Here is a 24,859-nt window from a genome sequence, read left to right as displayed (position 1 = left end):
TCCTAAATAAGTCTAGTCCCATTTGCCAGCACTTGGCCCATATCCCTCTAAACCCTCCCGATTCATATACCCACCCATTTGCCTTTTAAATGTGATTGCACCAGCATCCACCACTTCCTTTGGCAGTTCATTCCATACACGCACCCCACATTGCGTGGAAAAGTTGCCCCTTTTAAATCTTTTCTCTCTCATCTCAAATTGAGGTACTCTAGTTTTCAACTCCCTCATCCTTGTATGTTTACCCTATCCATGCCCCTCATGATTCTATAAACATCTATAAGGTCACTCCCCCAGCCCCGACGCTCCAGGGAAAATAGCTCAAGACAATTCAGCCTCTCCCTGTAGCTCAAACTCTCCAACCCTGGCAACATCCTTGGAAATCTTTTCTGAACCCTTTCAAGATTCATAACATCCTCCTTATAGCAGGGAGACCAGAACTGCATGCAGTACAATATCCTGTACAGCCGCAACATGCCATTCCAACTCCCAGACTCCATGCACTGACCAACAAAGGCAAGAACACCAAATGCCCTCCCCACCACCCCACCCACCTGCAACTCTATCCCCAATGGACCACGATCCCACACCCCAAGGCCTCCCTGCCCAGCAACACACCCCAGGACCCCACCACCTAGTGCACCTATCCCATCCTGATCCGCCCCTCCCAAAAATGCAGCACCCCACATCCATCCAAACCAGACTCCATCTGCCACCCTTGGCCCACCAGCTGAGACCCCACTGCACTCTGAGGCAATCCCCCACCCCCGCTGCTCACCACACCCCCAACCCCGGTGCCATCTGCAAGCCCACTAACTATACCCCCATGTTCATATCCAAATCATTTAAGGCATGGCTAGCAAACCTGCAGATGACACCAAAATAGGAGGTGACAAGCACCAGCCCAGTTACAAATTCTTCATCACAATAACACTTTTGGGAAAAGATTGCACCATGTCACCAAACAGAACCCCTTTCTCTAAGTTCCAGTCTCCAGATTCGAAACTCAGCTCCTTAATCGACAAATTCAGCCTAAAACACACATATTTACAGTCTTGGGGAAAGCAGATGGTCCACTTTGATCTGAGGTAGCCTCCTCTGTTTCAACCTTAAGTGCAGGTACAGGTTCAATAATCGGTTTCATGCACACCTACTAGAATGAGGGTCTCAACTGGAATGAAGTACATTTATAAATCAGAAAGCCATGTTTCCAGCACAATAATAGGATCAGGGTGAGTGGCACTGGTTAATCTTCAAAAATGTGTTTCTGCAGCATCAAAGGAGTCAGGAACGTTAGAAGGCAAAGGGGTGGCTACTATATCCAAATGAGGGAATGAGAGTCTTCAGTGAAGATTTGGGAGAACAAACAGCCTATGTAATTGTAATCGCCTGAGAAAATCTCACTCACAGGGTAAATTTACCCTCTGTAGGGGATTAATGATCTTCACTGGGGAGCCCAATTGGTATCTCACCCAAGTGAAGGGGTGCCCAGTGCCCAATAGTCATTCATTTGCGCCATCCCCCCATTAAAGTAAACCTGGCCCCATTCAATCTATCATCACCAACAAAACATGGCCAGCACAGCACAACAGAAACTGAAAAATGCACCACTGTTGGTTTCTAACAGAAGTACCCAGTTCCAGTGGGACATTAATTTAAACAAAATGAAACAAAACCACAACATGAAAAAAAACATAGTCTTTCACTAGGAATCAGTTCTCTTCAACATGTGGGACTTCTTCACATGATCCAACCCTGCAAGTACAATCGTCTCTGTGACTTCACTCCAAAATGCTCCAACGGGATGCCCTAGCTGAGGACAAGGTACTTTCATGTCAGCTCATGGTGAAGCTGTTGGAATGATTTGTTGGTCACTCTCAAACCTGGATTCCTTCCTTAAAATTGGTCCAAATGACCGAAAGCTAAACACTAGAAACACATAGCAGGAGCCCGAGATATTGGGATGGAGTTACACTGTCACCATCACATCAACACACAGCTGCTCCACTGTAATGAATGCAGGAGTGGTAATGGCCCTGAGAGACAGGGTTGATCAGAGCCCTGAGAGAATTAAAACCAGATAACACAAAGTCTGGTTTTCTCCTTGAGTCTCGCATCAGTAAGTTTACAGTGGGTAAACTTATTGATGTGAGACCCAAGGAGGAAATCAGACTTTGCACTATCTGGTTTTAATAACTCAATTCTATTTTAATAGGCACACCTTCCGCTTCTGGGCACTTTACAGAATGATATTTCAATATTCAATAAAGGAGTTGCTCCCATCACATTAACGATGACAGACAGACAAAGCTCCCTCACAGAGGATCCAGTGATATACAGCAAGTTGCCACAATGTCTCTGACCAGTAGCTGTGTCTCACTCAGATACCAGCTCTAGACAGATGGCTGGGGGTAAAACTGTCTTTAATAGTTGGGCAGAATCCCCCCCCCCCCCCCCCCCCGCTTTTGGAATCCTTCTGTTCTAATTGTAACCACAGCTGAATTACAAGCGCAATTCCACAAAGTGACAGACCTGTTTGGTTCAGTTACAAAGACAGAATATGCAAGGTCAATTAATTACAGCAATGCACACATACAAAAAATTATCCAAGTAATCAATAAACAGCAACAAAGCAAAGATTTCCCTTATTTCACGAAAGATCCTTGAAGATCATGTATATTAAGTATAATCTCAGTGCAGGCAAGAGACAGTCATTCAGTGAATGGATCATGTCAGCATCAAAATTAAATATCCCAGAGATTTAAGAATATATTGTACTCTGTACGTGTACAAACTAATAACCTCACCCAGATAAGGGAACAGTCCAACAGTAAAGACCGCTACAGTAGAGATATGCCATTCACAATATTGTTCCTGAGAGCAATGATCATGTTACCACAGACTTTGATCAGGTTTTATTAAAAAATACTGGCCAAAGGGACTGGAAAATACTCATAACAACTTTCAGATAAGAAAGGACAGCGGAGATGGTTTGCAGTGATTGGACTATAATCCAGAATGTGAGATAATGAACAAATTAAGAACTAAATATCAAGTTGACCTTGATCAGTAGCATCTCCCAGTGTTAAACTCATTGTCATTCTCTATACTGCGCATGTTCTAGTCCCAGTGACACTGTGTCTCTGAACTGGATAAAAATAAAAACACTCTCATTTAAAACGAAGCAATGTCTGTAATACTGAGATGTACTGAATCAACAGTTATCCAGAAGTGAGCAATCTTGAATGAAGAAGCAAAGACATATTAGAGAAATGAGCCTCAGGGAAGGGGGCACTGATGAGTTGGAAGGAAGGGAGGAGAATAGAGGGTGAAACTAGAGAAAACTCCCCCATTCCTTCCACTACCATTACCCAGCAGCCTCATAGACAATAGAGAGGTACCAGTGAAGATACAATTGGATGAGGCCAAATGGAACTCTATGCTGTCAGCTAGTAATTAGCAGTAATTTTGTTATAAATCATATATAATGCAATTATGCAAATCCACACTCAAATAAACAACAATCTGGGAGAGAATTAAATGTTTATGGATAGTATTCACTAAAGAAATAGTCCACGAACTTCTTTTGATTTGCATATTCTGACCACTTAAAATATTCCAAACATGTACCACTCGTGTCTTTAAGAATTCATGTTCAATTTCCTTTCTGTGCCCTTTCCATCTATCTTGTTCAAAGTGATTAGGTCAACGCAACTGAGTATTGGGTGCAGAGGAAACTGACTTCTCAACAGGGTAAGAAGTGAGTGTTTATCCCCAACTCCATCTACAAAGTACTCTGGGTGCATTACATCATATGCATCATAAGAACAATACATCAGGCAAATTATGAGTAGGCCATTCGGCCCACTGAAACTGGTCTGCGATTCATTAAGATCATGGTTGATCTGACTGTGGCCATAAAGCCACTTTCCTGCCTGTCTCTGCTGACCTTTAACCTACCTGCTGATCAAAAACTGGTATAACCCAGTCTTGAATATATTCAATGACCTGCTTCCACTGCTGCCTAGGGAACAGAACTACAAAGATTAACTACCCTCAGAAAAAATAATTTACTCATCTCCTCTTACATAGGAAACTTCTTATTTTTAAATTACATCACCTAGTTCAAGGTTCACACACAAGAGGAAACATCTCAATATCTAGCCTGTCATGTCTCCTCAGAATCTTAAATGTTTCAATATAATCATCTTGCATTTTTCTAAACTCTATGTATAGGCCCAATCTTTCCACATAAGTTAACCCCTTCATCCTAGGAATCATCCCAGCGAATCTTCTCTGAACAGCTTCCAATTTAAGGCAATTTCTCCACAATAAGGAGACCAAAGCTGTACATTGCATTCTGGGTGGAGTCTCATTAATTCTCTATAGTGAGACTTCTCAACTTTTATCACAGAATCACTACAGTGTGGTAGCAGGCCATTCGGCCCATCAAGTCTACACCAACCCGCCGAAGAGCATCCCATCCAGATTCACCCCTACCCTATCCCCATAACACCACATTTCCTCACAGTATATTCCATCTGTCAATGTTTCTACCCACTAACCCTTTTTACCTTGACTTTTTGTATCCCCCTGACATCTTGCTTTTTGACTTATCTTTGTATAATCAGCAAATTTGACAACAATATAGTCTCCTCATCCATGAATGGTGAATTCATGTGGCACTCTCTACTTAGTCATAGTCATAGAGATGTACAGCATGGAAACAGACCCTTCAGTCCAACCCGTCCATGCCGACCAGATATCCCAATCCAATCTAGTCCCATCTGCCAGCACCCGGTAAACCCTCCAAACCCTTCCTATTCATACACCCATCCAAATGCCTCTTAAATGTTGCAATTGTACCAGCCTCCACCACTTCTTCTGGCAGCTCATTCCATACACGTACCACCCTGTGTGAAAAAATTGTCTCTTAGGTCTCTTTTATATCTTTCCCCTCTCGCCCTAAACCTATGCCCTCTAGTTCTGGACTCCCCCACCCCAAGGAAAAGACTTTGTCTACTTATCCTATCCATGCCCCTCATAATTTTGTAAATCTGTATAAGGTCACCCCTCAGCCTCTGCTCCAGGGAAAACAGGCCCAGTCTGTTAAGCCTCTCCCTATAACTCAAATCCTCCAACCCTTGTAAATCTTTTCTGAACCCTTTCAAGTTTCACAACATCTTTCTGATAGGAAGGAGACCAGAATTGCACGCAATATTTCAACAGTGGCCTAACCAATGTCCTGTATAGCCGCAACATGACCTCCCAACTCCTGTACTCAATACTCTCACCAATAAAGGAAAGCATACCAAACACCTTCTTCACTATCCTATCTACCTGCGACTATGAACTTGCACTCCAAGGTCTCTTTGTTCAGCAACACTCCCTAGGACCTTACCATTACATATATAAGCGCTGCTAAGATTTGCTTTCCCAAAATGCAGCACCTCATATTTATTTGAATTAGACTCCATCTGCCACTCCTCAGCCCATTGGCCTATCCGGTTAAGATCCTGTTGTAATCTAAGGTAACCCTCCTTGCTGTCCACTACACCTCCAATTTTGGTGTCATCTGCAAACTTACTAACTGTAACTCTTATGCTCGCATCCAAATCATTTATGTAAATGACAAAAAGTAGAGGACCCAGCACCGATCCTTGTGGCACTCCACTGGTCACAGGCCTCCAGTCTGAAAAACAACCCTCCACCACCACCCTCTGTCTTCTACCTTTGAGCCAGCTCTGCATCCAAAATACCTCATTATCCTGGATCCTGTTGTTATCTAATCCTTTACTTATGCTAACATATTACCATCAACATCATGAACACTTAAAAACCAAAAGAACTGCGGTTGTTGTACATGAGAAACAGAAATTGCTGGAAAAACTCAGCAGGTCTGGCAGCATCTGTACAGAGAAAGCAGAGTTAACATTTCAGGTCCAGTGACACATCTACAGACCTCCTGAGCTTTTCCTGCAATTTCTTTTTTTGTTTCTGATCATGAACTATTACCTCCTGCAGTGATCTCTTATGAGGCACTTTATTGAAAATTGAAATATACTCTACATCTGGTTCCCTCTTATTCACCTTGCTGGGTAGAAGAGAATGGCAATTTATTATCAGTTGAATTTATAAAAATTCAATGAGATATTGAAATGCGTATCAGTTGCCATAATTTGGCACCATTTTGATTACAGAAATTATAAGAAGAAATTATTTAACTAAAATAATTAAATAATGTAATTGAGGTTATTTCCTCAAAAAAGGCTAATGAACCTGTCAAAGATAATTTCCCATTCACAAAACCATATTGATTTTTACCCAATTGTATCTTGATTTTCTAAATGATCTGGTATTGCCTCCTCAAAAATGGGTTCCAGCATTTTTATAATGACACATCAGGTTATGATTTTCTGCTTGACTGCATCAATTTAAGAACAGGTTCACTATTCAAGGACAGTAAGGGGATGGGCAATAAAAGCTGGCCTTGCCCATGATACTCACATCTCAAGAACCCCGAATAGGGGAGGTGATGGCCTCGTGCTATTAACGCTAGACTATTAACCTAGGAAACTCATCTAATGTTCCGGAGACCTGGAAAATCCTGCCAAGGCAGATAGTGAAATTTGAATTGAACAAAAAAAATCTGGAATTAACAATCTAATTATGTCCATGAAACCACAGATGATTATCAAGAAAGCCCATGCCCTATAGGGAAGGAAATCTAGCCTACATGTGACTCCAGACCCACAGCAATGTGATTAATTCTTAACTGCCCTCTGGGCAATTGGGAATGGGCAATAAATCGTGGCCTGGCCAGAGACACCTACATTCTGTGAGTGAATTAAAAACATAAAAACAAGTCGGTCCCAGCCACCCATATCTTCATCATCCACTTTTGCCAGTGACCAAATTCAGTCTTAGAATTGTTGCCTGTCTAAGCTAGCTCTCTCCATTTGTCCTGGATGGGCAGCGAGCTCCCCGAATTTAAAAATGCCAAGGTGACAAACTGATGACGGTGGATGACTTTCAACTCCATTTTTGACCAGGCCCGTGCAGCTGAAACCATCTCACAGTTAAAATTCTTCTGTGAGAATTTTACAGAATTTTACAGAAGAAGGATTAATGTTAAAGGCAAATTCTGATGAAGATTTACAAAATGATTCAAACATATAACAAGGTGCTGGACGTACAGTTATTTTGCCAGGTCTCCTGCCATGTTTACACATTGAGCCTCATTCGCACTCAATCAGGCTTAGCCATTCTTTATCGACAAATGTTTACTTTTTAACCAAACTGCAGATTTTTGAAATGACTATCCACCCAACCCAAGGCTAGGATGCTCACTTAGCATAACATTCTGTCATGGATTCAGATTACTTTTCAGAGTTAGCAGACACAAGGGAATTAGGTTCGACAGAGTCTTTTTGTTTGTAAACTTTTTTTAGCTTGAAGGATGTTATTTCTGGGAGTGGATTTTGTTTCACTTCAGTGTCTTCAATAAGAAACAAGCACTCTCAGACTAAGTTTCACATAGCTGCCACACTGCATGGGTGGAAACCTAAAAACCAGTAGACAGAGAATACTTTCTTTTCACCAGAACTGACCAAATTTGAGCACAAGCTCAATAAGTAAATGGACAACACTCACTGCAACTTCCAGACCCATACCGCCCCTGTGGTCTCTGATCATTGAAGAATAGTATCACAACTTTATTCAGAATTTGATTAACATCTATGCAGATCTTATATTTGAACACTTTATACTGAACGCAACGTGGGTGTGAAATCAACTTCCCTCGGAGAAAGTGGAGGCAAATACTGTGGAAAAGTTGAAAACTGAGTAAATATTTGAAGAACTGTTTGCTTGCATTGGTGGGGGAGTTAATAATAAGATGCTTAATTCAGAGCCAGGCCATTCAGGAGAGAAGTTATGAAACACCCCTTCATACAAAAATTAGCAGAAGTATAGAACTGTGTCCTATCAAACGCTATAGATCGTTACGATGATGGGTTGAAATCTTGAAATACTGTAAGCTTTTAACTTTTATTTCAAAAATGTGTTCTTTTCAAAAGAGGACAGCTGGAGACAAAGTAACTACATATAAATTTAGTGGCTAACTGGAATAATGTCTTCATGGCACTGATGTACTGTAACACCCAAAGAAGCTTCAAACAAAGAGAGCGTGACTTGAGATAATGAAGAGCTGACTATCACCACATCCCCTCCCTCACCTACCACCACCACCCCTTTAGCAGACAGCCACCCCTTGCAGACATTTGTGTCATTCCCCTTGCAGACATTCCCCTTCCAGGAAAATATAAAGTAGGGGTTAAAATTGATCTTCAACACAGCTGTTGTGCTCTAGAGTGTGCCCAGTATGCTGTGGACATTACAGATTGAGAACAGCCAATTAGCACCCTGCACTGCAGGTAAAATAAGAGAACGGCTCTTTTCAGTCAAGTACTGCAAATCAGTAGAAATCAGGACAGAGGAATTTCAATCAGCTTACAAAATTAAAAATCTACAAAACTGACTTCTTAACTACTGTTATCAACACTACCAGTGCAATCAAATAATGGCCAATATGTCTTCTTCCCCGTTGTTTAGGAACAATTCAGAGATTGATTCATATAACTGCATTTTTTTACATATATCTTTTAGGACTCAGCTCTTATTTCTAATCTGTGTTGGCATTTTTTCTTATGTGTAGTAACTAATAAACTCACTCTTCCCTGTTAACTCAAGAAAGCCTGGTTAAATTAGATCATAGAATCATATCATAGAATCCCTTGGCCCAGCAAGTCCACACAGACCCATTCCCATAATACAGGTACTGTACATTTACACCTCATCTGGCTGTAAATCTCCTTGGAATGTCCTGAGACTGAAAAGCACCAAAAAAAAGTGCAAGTTTACCCACATCATTGAAAAAAGCAATTAAATTCAAAGGAATTTGCCCCTCAAGCCTATTCCATTGACTCCTTTTAAAACAGAAGTTTGTTTGAGTCTAGGAGAAAGGTAAAATCTCTGGCTGAAAGGCAAGGATCATTTTCAAATTAACCTTGTTGCAAACAACTGAGGGTGGGGGGTGGGGTATAGAAATACAGGGAGCCAGTGCAGCCCTCCTCACTTGAGAGTTTAATGGTTTGGGATATCCAAACTGGAACTAATACAAATTGGGAAACATCACCCAGCATCTGGGAGGAACAAGATATTAATTCAATTAATAGTCTAAAACATAGGACTGATAGCGTTTTGCTGGACAAGTGTATAAAAAGGATAAAAGGCTGTTGGTTACAGTTATCTCAGCTTCAGGGCATTTCTGCAGGAGTTCCTCAGCACAATGTCCTAGCCCACCCACCATCTGATGCTTCATCAATGATAATGCCAGAAAGAAAGATGTTTGCCAATAACTATACAGTTTTCAACACCATTCACAACTCTTCAGGCAATGAAGCAATCCAAGACTGCATTTCAAAAGACCCTGGACAATATTCATACTTGGGCTCATAAGTGTAAGCAACATTTGCACTCCACAGGTAATGACCATTATCGAGACAGTCTAACCATCTCCAAATGGCACTTAACAGCATTTTCATCCTCAAATCTACCACTTTCAAATATCCTGTTGTTGGGCAGGCCACTAATGCTGGACAACATTGTGGTGCACATAAACAATGTCATCTTGCACAAGTTGAGGGATCATTTATTGAGGTTGTATTATCAAGTATAGAGTTTTGTCACAGTTCGAGATGAGAAAGGACCATTTGCAGGCAAATCAAAGATGAATAATGGGTGGGAAATGAGCATTGACAACTAATCTCTGTATTCCATGTCTCAATAATTTAAAGCTGTCATAATAGTATAAATCCAGATGAATGATCATTCACTTTAGGGTCATTACTAATCCAAATGTAACTGAACCAGTCATTGCAATTGCTGGGTGGAATTTTCTTTTCTTAAGTGGAGCAGATCAAAAGGCAGGAGTTTCTTTGGGGCAAGGTTTCTCGAAGAATTATATTTTTTGCAGCCTCTTATATGTGTACGTGTGGGTAAAATGCCAAAATTTACAGATAGGATGTTATTTGCCCCACCAGGATCTTCTGGGTTCCAGTGCCAGGGTACAATATTTAATTCAGACCCTGACAGCATTTCACTCTCTGCAACTCAGAAACAGTCCTCAACTAAAAGCAAAATACTGTGGATGCTATTCTTCAGATGTTTTAAGCCAGTTCCACAATTTCCAGTTGAAAAACTCAAACCAACTCTTCTTCAGCACGGACGTGCAATCCCTTCACAGGCCCACTTCCCCATCAGGATGGCCTGAATGCTCTCTGCTTCTTCCTTGAAAACAGCAGACTTGCGCAGAATCCATCCACCACCAGCCTCCTTCGCCCATCTCAGCTCATTCTCATTTTCAATAAGTTTCGTTTAACTCATCTCATTTCCTCCATGTCAAAGGTGCTGCCATGCCACACAGGTTCCAGCTATGCCTGTCTTGTTTTGGGACATGTGGAACATTCCTTGTTCCAGTCCTACTTGGCTCACAGACATAACTCTTTCTCTGAAACATTGATGATGTCTTCAGTGCTGCTCCCTGTTCTTGTCTGGATTTGGAAACTTAATCCGTTTGCTTCCAATTGCCACCCCTCTCTCACCTTCATTGCTAACTCTCCCTTTCTCTTCCTTATGGAGTCATAGAGTCAGACAGCATGGAAACAGACCCTTCAGTCCAATCAGTCCATGCTGAATATAATCCCAAACTAAACTAGTCCCACCTGCCTGCACTTAACCCATATCCCTCCAAACCTTTCCTATTCATGTACTTATACAAATATCTTTTAAATGCTGTGATTATACCCACATACACCACTTCCTCAGGAAGTTCATTCCACATGATAACCACCCTCTGTGTAAAAGATTGGCCCCTCATGTCTTAAAATCTCTCTACTCTCACCTTAAAAAACGTTTACCCTAGTCTTGAAATCCCCCATCCTAAGCATAAGATCATGAACTCTACACCTCTCATTGACTTTATTCTTTTCATTTCTAAGATAGGCTGTCCACCAAGATCCATTACAAGCTCACTGGGACATTGGTTAGGCCACTTTTAGAATTCTGGTCACCCTTCTTTTGGAATGATGTTGTTAAACTTGAGAGGATGCAGAAAAGATTTACAAGGACTGCAGGAATTGAGTTACCACTTCTACTCCATCCCAGAACCACGATAGGGTTCCCTTAACCTTAATATCAACCATACGATTCTCCACATTCAAAGGGTCACCTTCGGCCATTTCTATCAGCTAAATAAGATCCTCCCGTCCCTCTACTGTCAACACTTCACATGGACAGCTCCTTCATGATCCCTTGCTTCACTCTTCCATCACTCCTTACAGCATGTTCCCATACGATCGAAGAAGGTATGACGTTGCCCATTCACCTCCTCTCTCTTCACTATTCAAGGCTCTAAACACACCTTCCAGGTGAAGTAGCATTTTACTTGTACTTCTTTTAGTCTAGTCTACTGCTTTGGCTGCTCACTGGGGAGACCAAACATAGACTGGATGATTACCTTGCAGGACACCTCTGCTCAGTTCATAGGAAAGTTCCAGTCTGCCCAGTTGCTTGTCATTTTAATACCTTTCTACCCTGCAGACATGCTACCATTTTTGTCCTGAGCCACTGTAATCTCCCACAAAACACAACACAAACTGAAGGAACAAAACCCCATTTTCCACTTAGGCACTTTACAGCTTCTTGGACTCAATGCTGAATTCCATAACTTCAGAGCCTGACTGGAATGTGTCTGTTCTCCATTTTGTGTACATTCACTCACACTCCCGCTCCCAATAATCCTCGAGTCTGGTTTGTGTTTTGTTTACTTTGCTCGTTGTTCCCAATGGAGATGATTCACACACTCCCTTTCACATGTCTGTTCACATCTACTTTCATCTTAATGTCTCTTTCACCACCATTAACGGCGCCTTTGGCACTGAGTCTCCATAGCATCTGAGCTCTTGCGCTTCCTCTCTCTAAAGTATAAAAGAACTCTGATCCAACCGCTACCAGTTCTGAAGAAGCTATTTTGGACTGAAAGTGTTAACTCTGTTTTTCTCCGTCCACATATGCCGTCAGGTCTACTGAGTTTCTCCATCATTCCCTGTGTTCGTTAGCATCATTCACCTGCTATTCCTCAGCTGAACAGTCCCCTGGAGACGTCAGAGACTCAAGCAAAAAGCAGCATCACCCTTTAGTGATGCCTCCCAAGAGAGGGTGTCCAAGAGAGAAGAGAAATCCTTTTCCTTGAATATGGTAGCATGACGTTAGTACAACTGACAAAAGTCAGACTGGACAAAGGTTGCTGGGGAAGTTCCCACCCCTGGGAAGCTCAAAAGGACCTGGCACCAGTGCCACAAGAAGATAAATGATTGGTGTGTTTGTCCAAAATGCATACTTAATGCTTCATGTTCTTATGAATGTGGGTTAGCATTATAAGGCCACCACTGAAGGAGGTTGGGTGCCAAACATCTCCAACTAATACCTTGTGTACAATCAGTGTCTGTCACTTCATTGCAGCCTTCAGTGTTGCACTACTGGCACCACAGTGGTATTGCCTTTTATACATTTGTCAGGGCTGAAACATAAAAAGTGCTACAACATTTAGCAGTTCATGCTCCTTATAACTAGAACTGACCACTCCTCTCAACTAGAACGTGTACAATGTATAGCTTCTTACCAAAGGCTTGCATGAAGCAAGAACACAACCACAAAATGGCCTATTTTGCAGGAGAGGCCAGCTGGAGATGTGCCTTATCAGCCTGGACGAGGAGGAGACCTTTGACAGGATATCATGCACCAACATGTGGGACACACTCTCTAAAAATGGGTTTTAGGGAGGAAATCCACAATTGGATCTGACTGCTCTACACCAAGATCAGTAGTGCAGTCTCAACCAATGGGTGGGAATCAGAAAGCTTGTCGATCAGATCTGGAGTCAGGCAGGGCTGCCCACTCTCTCCTGCCTTGCTTATGTGCTGGACAGAACCTTTTGCCAAGTCCATCAGGAAGGACCCAAGCCTGAGAGGGGTGACTGTTCTGTGCAGCGGACACCTGCAAGTCAAAACCTCCCTGTGCATGGATGATGTCACTATTTTCTGCTTGGATCCACTGTCAGTGCACAGACTCATGAGCATCTGTAACCAGTTTAAACTGGCCTTGGGAGCCAAGATAAATCGAGGCAAGAGAGAGGTCATGTTCTTTGGGAATTGGGCTGACTGATCCTTTCACTGTCAGGACAGGGTATCTGAAGGTACTGGGAACGTGGTTCAGAGGGACTGGGACCTGCACAAAATCTTGGGAGGAGTGCATTGCCAAGGTGAGGCAGAAACTGGGCAGATGGGAATACTGCTCTCTCTTCATTACAGGTAAAAGACTGATCATCAGGTGTGAGGCACTCTTGATGTCACTGGTCCATTCCCATTGCAGTCACACAAGCCATCTGCCACTTTATCTGGAGCTCAAAAGATGGACTGTGTCCACAGGGGCACCACATACAAAGCTCTGGATAAGGGGGGAAGAACATACTCAATACTGCCATCAGCCTGATGGCCATCTTTGTGTGTAGCTGCATCAAGCTGTTTGTAGACTCTTGGTACACAAACACCAAGTATCACTGCGTACTGAGGTTCTACCTGTCCCTGGTGTTGTGAAGGATATGACTGGTCTCGTTGTCATTGAATGCTCCAAGTAGTCGGACTGTTCTGTATTACCTGTCCTTCTTGAAGAAATTTGCAGAAGAAAACATTTTTGACAACAAGTCTATTGGTGGCAGGGCTGCCACACACGTGGAATGTATCTTTGCAAAGGAAATCTGGAGAGAAATGCAATAGTTTTTGTTGAGATTTGTTCCGAGCAGCTCAGTGATGCAAACCTCTGTGCTCTACGGTCTGTTCCCTGGGATGCACAACGAGACAAACATTGACTGTGCCTGGAGGACCATCAACTTGGTGAAAGATGCTCTTTGGTGTGACCAAAACACATTGGTCTTCCAGAACAAGAAGTTGACCCCAAATGAGTGTTGCAGGCTGGTGTATTCCAAGATCCAGGACTACATGCTGAGAAATGCACTAATGCTTGGGGCAAATGCCACCAAGGCACAGTGGGGAAAGACCACCGTTCAAGGTCATTCAGCCAAAGTATAATAGGAGTCTGTTCAGATCCCTCATTGCCTCCAATTGAATGCAAGTAGGATCCTGCATGAGTAGAAAATGTCATTGTTTGTAACACAGGGAAGTCCTGAGGAGTGTCAAATTCCAATGTTTGTTTTCTCCTCTTTGCAAAGACTATACAGAACTGCTTTAGTATCTTGTGTATTGACCTGAAGATAATTCTCATGAATAAAGTATAGTTTTGCAATTTAAAAAAATGTGTGATGGAATACTCTGCCATTTGCCAGGATCAGTGCAACTTCAACAATATAAAGAAACTTATTAAGGAGAAAGCGTCTATCCATAGTTGCTCTCTCCATCACTAATGCACGGTGGCTGCTTTGAGGACCAGGCACAAAATACACCACAGGGACTTGCCAAACGTCTTCAACAGCCCCTCCCTAACACCCAGCTTCCACATCTAGAAGGACAAAGAGCAGTAGGCACATGGGACACACCACTATCAGTAAGTTAACATAAATCCAAGTTGAAAAAATATAGCTGTTCCTTCACTGCTAGATCATAATCCTGGAATTCTCTACCTAACAACAGCCACAGCATGTTTGTCATACATACTGCAGCCGGCAAGCCACTACCACCTTTGCAGGAGCAAGTAGGGGTCGTCATGCCAGCAACCTACACAGTCTGTTGGAAAACATAAATGATCGATCATACAGCCAATACAGGTAGATGCAGTTAACATATAGGTCAGCCCGATCTCAATAACTGGTGCAATAGACTCAAGGGCCTGACTGAGATACCCATGTTCCTATGCATTTGTTTTTGCCACTAGATGAGGCATTTCTGATCTTATTGTCCTGCCTTTCACTCTGGATTTCCACAGTCTAGACTAAAAGAGTCTGCCTTCAATACAATAGCACTGACTTGTTACTGCATGGTCATGTTTTGTATATTGCAATAACTAAAATCTGCTGCATTTGCAATTAATAAATAAAATCAGGCTCCAATTCACCCTGGAACCTCATTAAGGAACGATATGCAGACTAGTCAATCATTTTGTTAGCACCGGCAAATCTTGGTATCGCATGGCACGTTGTCTAAGAGACAGTCACAGCTTGAGTCACATCGAAGTCAGATTATGATTTGCAAAAGGAGGTGAAGCAGACTTTGTATTCAGTAATCAGGTTATATCGAACAAGATCTATACGAAACAAATCAAAATACAAAACAATAGGGAAACAGTGATCTATTCGTACCTTCATTCCAGGGGACAGCTTTGTAATTCAAACAGAAATGTATTATCTTTATGGAAGAGTTAACCTAAACGACTAGCAGTGAGTGTGAAGAAAGATAAAAGAGAGTGTTTCTGATAGTGAAGTGGAACCTCAAATACCTGTACTTCCATGAACTAGAGTCCTAAGCATCATTTTGATAGGATAAAGCCCTAATGTGACAGAAATTGTAAAGTAAAACACCTCCATTGCAAATCAATTTTGCAGACTTGAAAAACCAAGCGCAATTCTCAATTTATGTTACCCTCATTTTGTCCTTCATTCCTGCGACATTGCCACATCACAGACTCAGGAACAAAATTTAGGACTGTTCAATTTTCCACCAGTTTTATTATCTCTAATGTCTCCTCCATTAGAACAGAAAGTTCTACTGTTGTTAAATTCCCTCAGTGACTTGCTGGGAGACTTGTAATCTTTAAATACAAAATATCAATTATCGAGTCATAGACTCAGAGATATATTGACTGCAGGGTCAGCTTTAACACAATTATTCTTTTTAGCGTTTCTTGTAGAACTTTATGGTGTTAGTGGAAATACGGTTCCTAGTACATTTGCACATAAAAATGAAATGAGGAACTGCTTTTTAGTAAAGAGTTATGTTAAGATGGTTTACCTGATAGCAGTAAAAATAGACTGAAGAGCAGGAATTCCATTGATGAAAACGCAGGCAGATCTAGACTCGGACTCAGGAATGGGATGAGATGATGATTTTCTGGTTTTCTCAAATGGACTGGAACTAAAGCCAGCTGCTTAAACCCTCCAATGCCATCATTTCCTGAAAGCATGCATATAGTAACAGCTCGAAAAGGAATCGAAACTTAATGCCTTTTACATTCAGTCAAATGGAAATCTATACGAGATTTTGTTTGAATTATGTAAGCAGCCATTCTTTAATGAGATTGCCTAGCACCACAGTAAGTCATACTCACTCTAACAGCAAACATTCTGGTACAGTGTAGCATGAAGGAAAATCTCACAAACTTTTCGAAAATTCAATGCCTGCGGTGCAAGGTTATTTAAACCTATCCTTCCTGTAGAATGAGTACAAGGGACACTTTGTTAATTTAGGGCTACATTTGGTCTTTTTCCTGGAGTTCAATGTAATGTAAGAAGATTACTTTGTAGATTCTGAGTCAGCAATTTGCTAATGTACTAACTTTGCACACTGATGCACTGGATACCTTTGGCTATTTACTGACATTCTGATTACTTTCTTGTGTGCATTGTAGCATATACTGAGGCATCAAGCTTGCCCAGTCAAATACTGTAAAGTAAGAATTCTGCCACCTAGTCTATTTAACATGTTCTGGCCCTGATCTTGTAAGAATACCTTCAGATGAATGAGTGCAACATGTTTTGTTCAAATCAAATATCCTTGCAGAATAAGAAATGAAAATGCTGAAAATACTCAGCAGGTCCGGGCAACACATGCAAGTGGTTGGAAAAGCAGACTTAACATTTCATCTGAACATCTTAACATTCGCGCTCTATAAACGCTGGCTCACCTGCTGAGTATTTCCAGCATTCTATTGATGATCTCCAGCATCAGCAAGAATTTGTTTTTGCAGAGCACCTCTGTGTGAAATTGCCAATCAGATTTGGGAGAATTGCATACATATGGGCTCAACCCTGTTGGGAACAGAATCAGAACTGCTTACATTTGCTAGTGTGAACTGTCCGCTCATGGGCCAGAATTTAATGCCTTCCTCCAAGATGAGTTTGATGATGAGCTCAAGTTTAGTATGGCAAAACGGTGGTGAGTGGGGGCACGTTCTCAACCCTGCCCAAGGGTGGACATGTTAGTGTATGACCTTCGCACCCAAAGCCACCTGAGGCTCTTGGGTGGGCAACTGCCTCAGCTCATTAGCCAACAGTAGGCTTAGAACTTGCCTTATGGAATGGCCAAAGGGACTTCCAGAGGGGATATTTCAACATCAAAGAAACCAGCATCAGGGAGGATGGGTTCCCATTTCTTGTGCAAAACTCTTCTCTCACCATCGCTCAAGTCTCGTCTGGGTTCCTTGTGTGCTTGTGCCATGCTTGGGTGCATTACTGAGCGTTGCACAGATGTTGGCCAGCAGATCCCAGGGAGGAAGTTGAAGGAATGGGACTCACCCCGAGGTCCCTGAGCCCAATAGAGGTCTCCCAGTAACCAGTTAAGTACCCAATTTGACAGCTTTTCCTGAAAGTAGGCAACACTGGGCTCTCACCAATTCTGCAGCCAGTGGCTGAGACTCCTATCACCCACATTCAATTCTGCTCTTGGACAAGGCATTCCAAGCGACATCTCTGTTGTCAATTGATGCTTTCCATTATAATTTTCAGAAAAGGCCAAAGGTGGAGTTCTTCTTTAAATATACAAATTGGGGTCAACTAATACGTGCAGGCCTGACTGCAATTTTACTCCTCATGGATTCGGGGAGTGATTGTGGCTTTCCCTCCAGTCAAAGACAGACTGAATAGAACTGATGTTCTTAATAGGGTATTTAAGATTTTTAAAATTTTTCTCCGTGGGGTCAGGAGCACCAGTTGTCCTCCAGGCCCCATAAGTATCTGCTTCTGAGGCTTTCTAAAACTCTGGTCAGACCACATTTAGAGTATTGAGAGCACTTTTGGGCCCCATACATCAGGAAGGGTGTATTGGCTCTGGAGCGAGTCCAGAGGAGGTTCCCGAGAATTACCCCAGGAATGAACAGCTTAACATATGAGGAACGTTTGAGGACTCTGGGACTATATTCGATGGATTTAGAAGGATGAGGGGGATGATCTGATTGAAATGTGCAGAATACTGAATGGCCTGGACAGAGTGGACGTTGGAAAGATGTTTCCATTGGCAGGAGAGACAAGGACCCGGTGGCACAGCCTAAGAGTAAAGGGAAGACCCTTTAGAATGGAGATAAAGAGTAACTTTGTTAGTCAGACAGCAGTGAATCTGTGGAATTCATTGCCACAGAAGGTTGTGGAGCCCAGATCATTGAGTATATTTAAGACAGAGATAGTTAAGTTCTTGATTGTCAAGGGGATCAAAGGTTATGGGGAGAAAGTGGGGAAATGGGGTTGAAAATCCTATCACAGCCATGATTGAATGGTGGAGCAGACTCAATGGGCCAAATGCCCTAAAACCTTCTCCTATGTCTTATGGTCTTAAGTAAAATCTAGATATCCTCTGCCCTGGCTTCTTATCTCTTCCTCCCAAGAGCGTTTCTCAAATTTCCTTTTAATAACAAGCCCGAGTGTCATGAGGCCTTACTCAGATGACTTCCCAAAATGCTGCACCCTGTTGTTTGTACTTCCTGCCCACGCGAGTTGGTTATTGACTGAAACCACTCAGATAACCTCTGGCAGTTATAAGTGTCTGGGTCTCACACAATTTAAATCACACTGTGCTTTTCAAAAGAAGGTTGGTCATGGGATGTGGGTGCTGCTGACAATGCAAGCACTTAGTGCCCACCACTAATTGCCTTTGAGAAGGTGATGGCGAACTGCTTTCTTGAACCACAGCAGTCCATGAGGTGTAGGGAGTGTCAGGAAGAGAGCTCCAGGACTTTGAGCCATCACTTTATAATTCCAAGTTGGGATGGTGTAAGGTTTGCCTCCATCAACACCTGTCTGAGTCTTATACCAAGTTAAAATTTGGACAATGTTTTTTAGGTGAAGAACAACAGACAGCTTTATCTGAGAGCTGCTGAGGTGGCCACTTGATGCACTGTCATCCATCTATTTTTATCCCCCGTTGTTTCCTAGATCTGCTGTTTAAGTTGGCCCTAATGTAAATTAATAGGGCTAGAAATGTGGGATTGCACTGATATAACTTCCATATTTCTCAATTGCAGGCAGTACTGCATGTCAAACCCAATGTTTTCAGGCCCTGTTACTTTGAATTGTGGTTGTGCTGACACACACGTCACAACAGTGAAGTATTATCCTCTGAAAAATTATATTTAGATCCTAAAACATTAGTGATAATTCAATGCAAAGTGCATTCCTAATTCCTTCTTTTGCCTGAATGCACTGAACATTAGGATTAAGGTTAGGGTTTATCTCTCTGGCTTGATGCCTAAAGCTGACAGAAAGTTTATAACCTGCTCCAAATGGCAGAGAAGAGTTTCAGTTACTGGATAGACAGGACACCTTAAAATAGCCAATGGTTCTACTCCCCATTTCAATTATCCATTATTGTTGTTTAGGCACGCTTCAAATCAAGAATGAAAATTGGGATTGGTCATCTTTGGTCCCTCATCAAAGTAGCTATTCTTGATGCACTGACAGTTGCAAGAATGAAAGAATCCTCAAGCCTGCTCTCGTGAGATTTTTTCACACTATTCCCATATCCCTGAATTCCCTTAAATTCTAAAACTCTATCCATCCAATCAATCCTGAATATACTCATTGACTGGGGCAGAGAATTCCAAAGACTATCAAATCCCTAAGAGAAGGGGCTTTGTCATCCCACGGCTAACCCCTTTATTCTGAGGCTGTGACTTCTTGGGACAAGTGGCAGAGTCAGGAGAATTCTTGATGAGTAAACCTAACTGGGGAGAGAGTCTCTGGACTTTCATTCTGGTGACTACAGGGGCTGGATGTGAACAGGGATCCCCAGCACGTCAACCCCAGACTTTGCTTGGAGGCAGCCACACAAGTTGCTGGGGGAGCGGGGGGAGTGAGGGGAGCGGGGGGTGGTCGCCAGACTGGTAAACAACATGGTATCTCGGTACACATGACAATAATAAATAACAAAAACAATAAAAGCAATAATACAGAGTTCGTTAGTCCTCACCACTCAGACCAATTTGTATACCTCTCTACACATTACCTATACTTAACAATACTCAAGCCCGCACCACCCATCCCGATGAATCTTCATGTCCCCATGCCAGTCTATGCATCCCACCTACTCCGCATGGGTCCTCATATCTTCCATGCCAACTAACATCACCCACTTAGGCCCATAGTGTTTTAGTCCTATGATAACCTAGAGCTAACTCATGGCAAAACTTGGCCTCCCCATCCACCAATCTTTGCCCTAACAACCTTTATGCAAACTCACCCATTTTAACACCATGAGCATCGAAGTAAATTGTAATACCCTTTGCACATTCTCCCTGTGTCTGCATGGGTTTCCTCCGGGTGCTCCGGTTTCCTCCCACAGTCCTAAGATGTGCAGGTCAGGTGAATTGTCCATGCTAAATTGCCCGTAGTGTTAGGTAAGGGGTAAATGTAGGGGTATGGGCGGGTTGCGCTTCAGCGGGGCGGTGTGGACTTGTTGGGCCAAAGGGCCTGTGTCCACACTGTAAGTAATCTAATCCACCCTCATCCATGGCCATCCAAAGCAGATCTCAATAGTTTTGCGAGATATGCAGGTCAACTATTGTTATGCGATTCAGTTGTAACTATCAGTACTATCATAATCTATTACTCCAGTTAGCCCCACTCTTTAACCCTGTTTCAACCAAGTTTTGATTCCTTTTGTTTCTTAATCAACAGGACGATGCAGTTTGCTGCTAGATATATCAGAAACATGTCAAACATTTGAATTTCCCACTTCCAGGATTGCTTTTGGAACTGCATTTTGGTACCATCAGGGCTCAAAATGAACATCCATAGATTTCAAAACTTACTGCCTCAAACAGAACATTTTTGCATGCTTACACATTCCCCTTAAATAGGGCTGATGGAATATTATTTGAATTTGGCCTGCCCGCTGAAGACCGTGTGTGTCAACAGTTAAAACTGATTAATTATCTGCTCGGAATGTGCCCTATTTGTGCCACTTGTGATCTGCATCTATAGATGCTACAAAGCAGGAGGGACCTGACAGAATCTCAGACTGACTTCAATCTAGATCTGATCCAGCAAGCTGTCAAGGTTAACCACTGGTTGAGGCAAACTTGGTCAATAACAATCACTGTCAGGACAGATGAAGAGATGCAAAGACTTGGTGAGCCAGGAACTTTCCCTTCTAGGGTAAGTAGGAGCAGCAGTGATCTCCTGGGTCGCAGAAAGGAGCGTTTCACATTCCCCAGATCCAATCTCCCCTTCCCTCCGGAGGCCTCTAACTTGGAAGGTGTCACACAGCCAAGGGCTTCCTACTTTTTAGCAGTTGCTAGCCCTCCAGCCTGGATCTTGGGCAGAAATGGTGCTAACCTGCATCTGATTCAGTGCAGCAGCTCAAGCAGCACCCGAGGAACAGGAAAATCGACATTTTGGGCAAAAGCCCTTCATCAGGAATAAGGCTGGAAGCCACCAGGGTGGAGAGATAAATGGGAGGGGTGTAGGCTGGGGAGAAGGTAGCTAAGAGTACAATAGGTGGATGGAGGTGGGGATGAAGGTCGGAGAGGAGGGTGGAGCAGATAGGTGGGAAGAAAGATAGGCAGGTAGGACAGGTCATGAGGATGGTGCTAAGCTGGAAGGCTGGAACTGGGGTAAGGTGGGTCGGGGGGAATGAGGAAACTGATGAAGTCCACATTGATGCCCTGTGGTTGAAGTGTTCCAAGGCGGAAGATGAGGCATTCTTCCTCCAGGCATCAGGTGGTGAGGGAACAGCGGTGAAGGAGGCCCAGGACCTGCATGTGGGAGGGGGAGTTGAAATGTTCGGCCACGGGGCGGTGTGGTTGATGGGTGAGGATGTCCCAGAGATGTTCCGTGAAGAGCTCTGCGAGAAGCCGTCCGGTCTCCCCAAAGTAAAGGAGACTGAATCGGGAGCAACGGATACAATAAATGATATTGGTGGATGTGCAGGTAAAACTTTGATGGATGTAGAAGGCTCCTTTGGGGCCTTGGATGGAGGTGAGGGAGGAGGTGTGGGTGCAGGTTTTGCAATTCCTGCGGTGGCATGCGAAGATGCCAGGACGGGAGGGTGGGTTGTTGTGGGACGTGGACCTGACCAGGTCATCACAGATGGAATGGTCTTTGTGGAATGGGGGTGGGGAGGGAAATATATCTCTGGTGGTGGGGTCCTTTTCTAGGTGGTGGAAATGTTGGCGGATGATGCAGCTTCTGAGAAGGTTGGTGGGGTGGACAGTGAGGACCGGGGGGTTCTGTCCTTGTTGCGGTTGGAGGGGTGGGGTTTGAGGTCAGAGGTGTGGGACGTGGATGAGATGCTTTGGAGGGCATCTTCAACCTTGGGAAGGGAAATTACGGTCTTTAAAGAAGGAGGCCATCTGGTGTGTTCTGTGGTGGAACTGGTCCTCCTGGGAGCAAATAAAGTAGAGGTGGAGGAATTGGGAATACGGGATGGCATTTTTGCAGGAGGTAGGGTGGGAAGAGGCGTAATCCAGGTATCTGTGGGTTTGTAAAAAATGTCAGTGTTAAATCTGTCATCATTGATGGAGATGGAGAGGTCCAGGAAAGGGAGGGAGGTGTCAGAGATGGTCGGGGTGGAATGTCTTGGTGAAGTTTCACCTGCACATCCACCAATATCATTTATTGTATCCGTCACTCCCGATGCGGTCTCCTTTACACTGGGGAGACTGGACGGCTTCTCACAGAGTGCTTTAGGGAACATCTCTGGGACACCCTCACCAATCAACCCCACCACTCTGTAGCCGAACTTTTCAACTCCCCCTCCCATTCGGCCGAGGACATGCAGGTCCTGGGCCTCCTCCATCGCCACTCCTTCACCACCCGTCGCCTGGAGGAAGAACGCCTCATCTTCAGCCTCGGAACACTTCAACCCCAGGGCATCAATGTGGACTTCACCAGTTTCCTCATTTCCCCTCCCCCCACCTTACCCTCGTTCCAACCTGCCAACTCAGCACCGCCCTCATGACCTGCACTACCTGCCAATCTTCCTTCCCACCAATCCGCTCCACCCTCCCTCCAACCTATCACCTCCATCCCCACCTCCATCCACCTATTGCACTCTTAGCTACCTTCTCCCCAGCCTCACCCCCCCCCCCCCCCATTTATTTCTCCACCCCAGAGACTCCCAGCCTCATTCCTGATGAAGGGCTTTTGCCTGGAACGTCGATTTTCCTGCTCCTCGGATGCTGCCTGACCTGCTGTGCTCTTCCAGCACCACACTCTCATCTTGACTCTGATCTCCAGCATCTGCAGTCCTCACGTTCGCCTGCATCTGATTCAGGGATGGTGAAGAAAATTGCCAATGGACTCCTACAGTGCTAGTGGCTAAACAATTTCTCATAGGATACCAGCTCCAAGTTAAAACATCCCCTTGGCATATTTGCAACTCCAGTCGAAAAACAAATGCAGGCTGCGTGCTTTTCCTGTTGGAATTGTTCACTCTTGGCTATCATCGACCATTCTGTATCAGTTTTCACAGGAGAACAAACAGAAATATGAATGTAAATCCTGAACTGCAATCAAATAAATAATTAATATATACAATAATTTGGTCATATTTCACTATTAGGAACATTGGAACTGCTAGACAATAAAAACACTCAGTAGGCCAAGCAGCACCTATGGAGAGAGAGAAACAGTTAACCAAACCCGAGGTGCCACAGAGGCTATCGTATGCTCAAGCAAACTGTCTAAAAGACCCACCTCATTCTCTTGGTACTTTGACCATGATGTGTTGTTATATATTAGGCCTCTCATCCTCTCACTCTTCACTCTCCATACCCTGTCCAAACTATGAGGCTACCTCATTGAATGTTTTTAAAACAAGGATAGATAGATTGTTGAACAGTAAAGGAATTAAGGGTTATGGTGAGCGGGCGGGTAAGTGGAGCCGAGTCCACAAAATGATCAGCCAAGATCGTATTAAATGGTGGAACGGGGTCAATGGATCAGATGGCCTCCGTTTGCTCCTATTTCTTCTGCTCTCTGCCGACACATGCCAAAGCATGAACCCTCTGCCCAGGCCGGCATTTCAACAGTTCAATTCTGAAAAGGTAACGATTTCTGTTTCCACCCATGCTGCCTGATTTGTTCAGTTTCTCCAGCATTTTCTGTTTTTATTTCAGATTTCCAGCATCTACAGTATATTATTTTCACATTAGTAATAAATTTGTTTTACTCACTGCCATTGAGTATTATTATAATAGCTTCAATTTGTTATTCATCTGGATGTAGATCTCCTTCATTTACAAAGAATTATTACTTGTATAGAAGCTAGATTGGCTACAGCTCAGATGGATGCCATTCAGCCAGAACTTATACTACTACCTCGCCCTTTCTCTTTAGCTCCACAAATTCTTTTGAACATTGACTCTACCACCGTCATACACTTACTATGTCCAAAAACTTACAGAAGGCTTTTGGATTTATTTTACATCATCTGCCTGTATTTTCTCATACTTTCTCTTTGCTTCCTCTATTTCTTCTTTTACTTTGTCTATGCATTTTCTACAGTCAGATTGGTTCTCACTTCTATTGTCAACCTGTCATTGGTCTTCAACATCCCTTTTCTGCTTTACCTTACCCTTGAACACT

The 24,859-nt window shown here is 43.2% G+C and overlaps 1 protein-coding gene across 1 annotated transcript in view; it reads right to left on the bottom strand.

Annotated features, from left to right (window-relative positions):
* Positions 1-16,180, bottom strand: part of pla2g10 (phospholipase A2 group X) — a 33,782-nt gene extending 17,602 nt beyond the window's left edge. Inside the window, exon 1 of the mRNA XM_072560258.1 lies at positions 16,077-16,180. Coding sequence (XP_072416359.1) covers positions 16,077-16,116 — 40 coding nt within the window. The 5' untranslated portion in view covers positions 16,117-16,180. The remainder of the gene's footprint in view (positions 1-16,076) is intronic.
* Positions 16,181-24,859: the final 8,679 nt, after the last annotated feature.

This window comes from Chiloscyllium punctatum, chromosome 40 (genome assembly GCF_047496795.1).
Source record: "Chiloscyllium punctatum isolate Juve2018m chromosome 40, sChiPun1.3, whole genome shotgun sequence".
NCBI lineage: Eukaryota > Metazoa > Chordata > Chondrichthyes > Orectolobiformes > Hemiscylliidae > Chiloscyllium > Chiloscyllium punctatum.
Note: the sequence above shows the minus strand (reverse complement) of the source record. Positions and strands in the feature narration are given on the sequence as shown.